General features: G+C 35.0%; 1 protein-coding gene across 1 annotated transcript; it reads left to right on the top strand.

Annotated features, from left to right (window-relative positions):
* The first annotated feature begins 5,105 nt into the window (after window positions 1-5,105).
* Window positions 5,106-6,882, top strand: LOC114286835 (protein JINGUBANG-like). The gene has a single exon (XM_028230058.2). The coding sequence runs from the start codon at window positions 5,300-5,302 to the stop codon at window positions 6,638-6,640; it is 1,341 nt and encodes a 446-aa protein (XP_028085859.1). The 5' UTR covers window positions 5,106-5,299; the 3' UTR covers window positions 6,641-6,882.
* The last annotated feature ends 1,716 nt before the right edge of the window (window positions 6,883-8,598 follow it).

Here is an 8,598-nt window from a genome sequence, read left to right on the forward strand (position 1 = left end):
TGTATTTCAGTCTTTTGCATTTGGGCATTACCCTGTTGAACAAATTGTTTCATTATATATGATGAGTCACAACATGTGCATTTTAGAACTTCCTATTTTAGCATAACAGGAATCTATTGCCTTTGTTAGTCACTGTAATCAGTAAAGCTCTAATTCACGTCAAATGTATATAGTTTGGCAAATGAATGAACTACTAGTCTACTACCCATTCATGTATGTGCATGTCAATTCCTGCTGGCAGCTGCTCAAGTATCTAACTGATTTTTTTTGTTGGTCAATAGTAGGGTCAAGAGTAGCTTGAAACAACCCTTGAAAAAGAGGAGACTGGATGGAGTTTCCTTTTTTTTTTTTTTTTTTTTAATGTCTATAGAAACAAAATGTATCTCATTGTGATATGCAAATCATGCCAGGAAGAGTTGGTTTGTGTAAAATATTAGAATGGTATGGCCATGAACTTAGGTTTCTCTCTACAACCTTGGAAGTGCTCTTATTTTAAGACTTGTTTAACTGATATGTAAAACACATTAGATGGTTCAACTTTCTGTGCTTTACCTTGAACCACAACGGATGTAAGTGCATGTATTTGAAATTTTATCTGGATCAATTTTCTAATGTTCCCTTCCTTTCTCAAATCGGAGAAATTTGTAAAATTTCTCTGGAAAGTCAGAATTTCTCTGAACCAAATTTCTCTGTGATGTGAATTTTCTCTGGACTAATTTTCTCTGGACCAATTTTCTCTGGAACAACTTGAGGGACCTTAGACATGATGAAATTAGCTTACCATTTGAACAAGATGATCTTGTTCTCAGTAACATTCTGCAGTCTCAAAAATTAGCTTCTTTCATTATCCTTAGTTTTTTGATTTCCTATAAAACCAACAGATTTTCTCTGGACATAAACTTAAGACAATGGGGAAAAACTGCAAGAGAGAGAGTACTAATCAATACCAAACAAAATCATGGGCATTTTGCATGCTAAAAGTAGCAGCAGATCTGAAAATTTTCTGAGAATAATTAGATTTTCCAGAGAAATTTGGACTGAAATTTCTCTAGACCAATTTTCTCTGGACTGAAATTTCTCTGCACCAATTTTCTCTGGATTGAAATTTCTCTGGACCAATTTTCTCTGGACTGAAATTTCTCTGCACCAATTTTCTCTGGATTGAAATTTCTCTGGACCAATTTTCTCTGGACTGAAATTTCTCTGGATCAAGGTTGAGGGACCTTAGACATTATGAAAATATTGTTGATGGACCTTAGACATCATAAAAATATTTGATGTCCTTTATGCTATAAAATCATAATATCAAGGACCTTAAAAAAAAAACCCCATTTTTATTTTCCAAATGAATATAAAAGAAAATTAAATAGTTAGAATTAGTTTTACTTTTATGTTATTAATTATTCTTCTAATTTAACTATTATTTTTAATATCAAAATAAGCATTTATTTTACTATCTTATACTTTAATATATATCATACAAAATTATTATAAGATAATTATACTTTTATAATACAATAAAACTAAAATTATCAAAATACACGAGTAATTTAATTAAAATTTATATATATAACCATTCAAGTAATACTTTTATAGAACGATAGTGCCAATATTATCAAGATAATTAATTAAAATCATACTTTATTTTTAATTTTTAATTTTAAATTAAAATTAAAATTATTCTTTTAAAACACACATCATACCATCAAATATTTTTTGAAAAAAAAAAAAAATAGCGCGTTCATTGCATGGATCAACCACTAATTTTTTGCAACAAAAATCTTAATAAAGAAATAATTATGAACTATAGTAATGAGAATTTTGACTTCTAATGAGTAGATATAAATGTGACAGATCGTTGTATATAGATTTTTTTTGTATACAAATTTTATTTTTGTATATCATTAGTCAAGAATAAAATAAAACAAATATTGAATGCAACAAAAATAACAACCCCAAGACATAATTCCAATAATATATGTATATGTATACATACGGAGAGAGTGAGAGAGAGAAAACAAAGACGTTCCACGTACATGAAAATAGTGAGACTAGATATATATGTCGAGTTGTATTGACCATGATGAGAAAAAAAATAACTTACGAAAATTTTAAATATAAATGATTTTACGCTTTATAATGATAAATATTTTACTTACTTTTTGACAAACCAAACAAAAAATAGGTAAAATTTGAAACAAATGAAACCTAACTAAAAAGATTAGTGTGACCAAATATATATTTCATGATTAATTGAAAACACATTTATTTGAGATGAAAATTTCATTTTTGAAATGTAACATTTTTCAGACTAAAATCTTACTAACACTACCACATTACTGTCACTACCACCACTATCCTATCATTGCCACTACAACTACTATCTTATCATTTCTACCACCATCACAGCCACTATTAAAACCACCGTTGCCACCTCACCACCAACACCATTACTACAGCCTAGTGCACATTAGTTTCATGATCAAGACCAAATAAATAAATAAAATATTTTCCTAAACAATATATTTCATAAAAATATTGTGTTTTTCGACCCAGGTTTCTCTATGGTTACTGGCTATCTAGTCAAGTCCACTAACCTCTCCAACAGGAGTAAAAATTTGTTCACACAAAATGAAAATTACATACTTTCCTATTGATTGTTGGGTTAGATGATCCCACATCTAACACCAAAAACCAATGAACATCAAGCATAGTGTTCACGTACTTATTAAGTACAGTGTACGAACAAATTTACACCTTAATCAATCTCAGTAATGTGCAGTCCATTGGTGCTAAACAAATTCTTGAAATGCGACCTTGTATAATTTCTCTTCTATTATAATATACATTCTCGTGTTTAATTCACTAAAAAAATTATATAAATAAAATCATCATTCACCGTTGTAAAGAAATAATCATTCTATAGATAAGCTAAAAAATGACTATTTTGTTTCACTCCACTAAACCAAGTACTACATAAGAGACAAAAATATTTAAGAGCCCATAAATTTTGTCAAGATTTGGACGCCCAAGACACTGGCCTCATTCACCTTGCAAGGGTATCAATTATAAAATGAATCCTATTATCAAACCGCCAACAACTCTTTTGAAATTGGGACAAGACAATATCAGTAGTTTTATGATATATCAAAGAGTGGTGTTATTAGTACCTCATAAATTATTTTAGACATTCTATTTCTTTGAATCTCACTTATAAATTTTGAAACCCTTAAAAAATTTTCTCCCCCAAATAATACCAAAATTATCCTTAAACATTCCACTCATTGAATGCACACTCTTCACACCTGCACACCCTCAAAAAAATCTCCCTTCCAAAAATCACTAACAAACCCCACTAAGAAGAAGAAGAAAAAGAATACTGTCTCTATCGATTTAACCATTGTCACAGTTGGTATGCTATCTCTCTCTCTCTCTCTCTCTCTCTCTCTCTCTCTCTCATTGCTTCTTCAAAACTGAAACTACCAAACTTGAAAAAATAAAATTTCTGTGAGTGTTAAGAATTTTAACCGTTGAAAGTGTAAACAAATTTCCATGTTCGAACCAGCATTCCCGAACAAATAATCTTTGTTCGAGAATGTGTTCACAAACAAATAAGTAATGTTCAGGCCTATACTTCCGAACTTGAAAAAATGAAAACTTCTGTAAACATAAACAATTTTGACTATTCAATGTGTTCAGAAATTTCTATGTTCAGACCTACATTCCCAAACATTATTTATTTGTTCGGGAACATTTTCCAAACAAATAAGTAATGTTCAGGCCTGTATTTCCGAACTTGAAAAAATGAAAAATTTTGTAAGCGTCAATAATTTTGACCGTTCAATGTGTTCAGAAATTTCTATATTCGGACCTACATTCCCAAACATTACTTATTTGTTCGGAAATATTTTTTCAAACAAGTAATATTAGGGCCTATATTCCCGAACTTGAAAAAATGAAAAATTTTGCAAGTGTTAACAATTTTGACCGTTCAATGTGTTAAGAAATTTTCATGTTTTGACCTTTAAATATAGGTAATCAAATAGTTGTCACCGTTATCGTCGGAATATTACTGCTAAAGAGTTTTCAAGGTTTTGAGGGTGGTAGGTTTTGAAGGTGGAATTTGGAAAAGATGTATGGGTGGTGATTGAGGTGGGTGCTCTCATAAACTCTAATTCATGATGTAAGAAGTGTGTAGATTTAATTGTGAGATGAGGTGTCCCAAAATTAATTTTTTCCTTTGTAGTAATTTTATTTGAGGTTATTATTATAATAAAAAAATTAAAAAAAAAAAAACTAAAAATTGAGAGTTCAAAATAATTTATGGAGTGCTAAAAGCAGCACTCATATCAAATTATCAGTCGCACTCAATACATTTCAAGATGACATTTCCCTTTCACTTACGGTGCTTATTATACTACTACAGAGGATAGATATCTAAGGTAAAAGAGTAGCAAAACTATAATTGTCCTTTCGTGTTTAGGTTGTTGAGACCAACTGACTATTGAGTCATGAATTGCTCTCATGGTAGGTCACAATCATCATTTTTCACAAGCACAAAATCATTTAATCTACAAAGAAAGCGAACACTTCTTCATAGTTAACGCAATCACCAACCTACTGCAAGTTACAGCAAAGCTACAAAGCTAATACAGAGGTTGTTGCTATCATTTAACCACAATGGTTACAGTATTCAAGTTATAAGCTACCTGCTCTGTTTATTAGGTACAGTTTAAACGTGGCAATGCCCCCCTCACACGGTTTATGCAAAGTGATTGTGTTATGACATCAAAAAAATGATTAATGCTAGGAATATAGAAACCAATCACAAAACCAGACACTAGAAACTCACAGTTAGCAAGGCTATGCCTACAGTGTTCTATGTCCAATTTCTGTATATGTAGTTCAATTGCAAAAAAAATTCAAAACTCATATGCAACTATACACTCCTAAAACTTTTTACCATTAACAGGGTAATAGAATGTGTCATAGTGGTTTCTATTTTTAACAAGATACCTAACTTATGATTATCTAACCACACAAATTTCTTGTACTCAGAAGGTCTTATAGGCAAACACCCCCCCCCCCCCCCCCCCCCTCTTTTTTCCTTCATTCGGTTTATTATACTCATCACTGTTGGATTTTATGGCATGCCCTTTTAATGCGGTTAGAGCGCACAATGGTCCCCTTAGCAAACCCCATCTACAAAATCAAAACACTATTTTCTCTATAATGTCAACATTCATTCAATCCTATATACAGCTCAGCACCTTCTCTAACCCCCTAAAACTCATCAGCCATGGAAGAGTTCCATGTGAAACAAACTCTCAGGAGCTTCATGGATGAAGAAAGAAAGAACATAAACTTACCCAGAAGACTCTCCTTAGGTAATCACAAATCTGATTCTCGCTACACTCCAGCAAGAACATCTTCTGCATCCGCAACATCATTTCCACTATGGCCAATGAGCCCTGACACACCATGGACTCTATCCCCCGTGCGAACATCTCCTACTGTCCCTCTTCTTTACCATTGCTTAGTCTCACTTCATCGCCACGAAGGTAACATCTTCTCCATCACGGTCTCAAAAGATTTTATCTTCACTGGCTCCAAAAGTAGTAGAATCCATGCATGGAAGAAACCGGATTGCACTGAAATGGGTTATATCAAGGCTAAATCTGGTGAAATCCGAACCATCTTGGCTTATGAAAGAGTGCTCTTTACTACACATGGTGACCGGAAAATACGTGTGTGGGATGTGTCTTTGACAGAGAATTTCCGACCAAAGAAGATCACAACCCTACCAAGAAGAAGTTCATTCTTGTTGTATCCAAGGAAGAATGATTATCAACACAAGGACTACATCTCCTGCATAGCTTACAACAATACAGACAAGCTATTATATACGGGTTCATGGGACAAAACAGTGAAAGCTTGGAAAGTTTCAAAAAAGGAATGCATCGATTCATTTGTGGCTCATGAAGGTCTTGTTAATGCAATTGAAATCAACCAAGAAGATGGGTGTGTATTTACGTGCTCCTCTGATGGCACAGTGAAAATATGGAGAAGGGTTTTCGCAGAAAGCTCACATATTCTCACTATGACACTGAAGTTCCAACTCTCACCAGTTAACGCCTTGGCACTGAGCTCTTCCCTAAGTGGTTGTTTTCTGTACTCAGGGTCCTCAGATGGGCTTATAAACTTCTGGGAGAAGGAGAAAATGTCTGGTAGATTCAACCATGGTGGATTTTTACAAGGTCATCATTTCTCTGTTCTTTGCTTAGTAGCCATAGGGGACTTAGTCCTAAGTGGTTCCGAGGATGCGACTATAAGGGTATGGAGGAGAGAGGAAGGGAACACATTTCATTCATGTCTTGCAGTCATGGATGGCCATCATGGACCAGTGAGGTGCTTAGCAGTTTCTCTAGAAATGGAGGATACTGTAATGGGGTTGCTAGTATATAGTGCAAGCTTGGATCAAACCTTCAAGGTATGGAGAGTTAAAGTTTATCCTACAGAGAAGGCGAACCAGGAAAACTCAGTGGCAAATAGTCAACAGTCGGAGATTGTGGAGTGTCCAATGAGTCCAGTATTATCGCCTTCCTGGGTAGAGAAGAAGTTGCAAGGCAGCTACTTTTAGGAGTAAAAGATTAATAAAAGAAGACTTGAATTTATGTTAGCTTTCATTTGACATATGTATGCCAGTGTTGTTAGGTTGACTTTAAATGTTACAATATTATGCATAGAAGTGGATGACTACGTTTTCATCTATACCAACTAATAGCTTCAATATGAATGCTTTTGTTTCTTTTCTTTTCTTTTTTTAATTTTTTTTAGAGAGAATTGACAAGAGACTAGATTTTTAGAATAAAAGATGAGGAAGAACAGGGAAAAAACTCTCAACAGATTTTGCGTTGCTCCACAGTTCACCTAAGAAAGTGTCACAACTGTGATCAAGAAGTAGAATGAACTAGGAGTTGCAGACTTTAGTAACTGAAACTTGGAAGCCTTCAAATGCTACCATCAGCTCACCTCTCAACTTCACACGGAATACAAAGGGCAATAGAGCGAATTATGAGCTGTTTTCTGTTATCCCAAGTTCCCAACAAGAGATTAGGAAAAAGACCTCACCAGGGGCTCAGAGGAATGAAGCCAAGGAAAGATATACATATGCGCAGCTTAAGCTGGAGATCAATCATAAGAGAAAGACCAGCTCTCCAGTACAAGATGCTGGAAATTTGTGTTAATGTATATAATAAGATAGTGGCATGTATATAATATGATAGTGGTGTTAGTGGTAGATAGTGGCATGTATAGAATATGATAGTGGTGTTGGTGGTAGATAGTGGCATGTATATAATATGATAGTGGTAGATAGTGGTAATATATAATATGTAAGTGGCATATAATGGGTTATAATGATGTTTGTAATATCTCCTATATAAGGAGTGTCATTTGGTCTTGTAAGATAAGAAGTTTTGAATATAACAGAAATATATTCCTTCTTCCTCATATTTTCAGAGTTCTTCTTCCTCATATTTTCTAAGTTGGTATCAGAGCAACAAAAAACACAGCAGCCCTAAAACCGTCATAGCCATGTCGGAAGTCACGTCCGAAACCACTTCAACCCCTGCCGCTGCCATTCCGGTGAAAACGTCCAACTCTCACTCCGTCCAAATCACCACCATCCGCCTAAATGGTGATAATTTTCTCCGCTGGTCACAATCTGTCCGGATGTATATCCGTGGGCAAGGAAAGATCGGTTACATCACTGGTGACAAGAAGGCTCCTGCTGTTAATGATCCGCTGTTCGACAGTTGGGACGCTGAAAACTCCATGGTTATGACATGGTTGGTCAATTCCATGGAGGAGGATATAAGCTCTAATTACCTGTGCTATACTACTGCACAAGAATTGTGGGATAATGTTAGTCAGATGTATTCTGACCTAGGAAATCAATCTCAAGTTTTCGAATTAACTTTGAAGTTGGGAGAGATTCGTCAAGGAGATGATTCCGTCACCAAATATTTCAATTCGTTGAAAAGGTTGTGGCAGGATCTTAACATCTTCAACACATACGAATGGAAATCGGTTGGCGACTGCAACCACCACAAAAAAACTGTGGAAGACAGCCGTATTTACAAGTTTCTTGCCGGCCTCAACATTGAGTTCGATGAAGTGCGATGAAGAATTATTGGCAGACCTCCTCTCCCATCCATTGGCGAAGTATTTGCCGAAGTCAGAAGGGAAGAGAGCCGAAGGAGCGTCATGCTTAAGAAAAAAGGTACTGGTGAATCAATTGAAATTTCTGCTTTAATTAGCGATGCTGCGGCCAACAAGGCTGCAAATTACCAGCGCAGGTTTGATGATAAGCCACGGGTCTGGTGTGATTTTTGCAACAAGCCTCGCCATACACGCGAAACGTGTTGGAAGATCCATGGCAAACCTGTCAATTGGAAAAGCAGCAAACAAGGAGAGAAGAATCGTGGCTTTCCTACCGCTAATGAAGCCGATTCAGGTCCCTTCAACAAAGAGCAGATTGATCAACTCTTAAAGTTGATAAAATCCAACTCCTCATCCAGTACTCCTAGTGTTTTG

This window comes from Camellia sinensis, chromosome 4, assembly GCF_055761805.1.
Source record: "Camellia sinensis isolate YWXY chromosome 4, ASM5576180v1, whole genome shotgun sequence".
Taxonomy (NCBI): domain Eukaryota; kingdom Viridiplantae; phylum Streptophyta; class Magnoliopsida; order Ericales; family Theaceae; genus Camellia; species Camellia sinensis.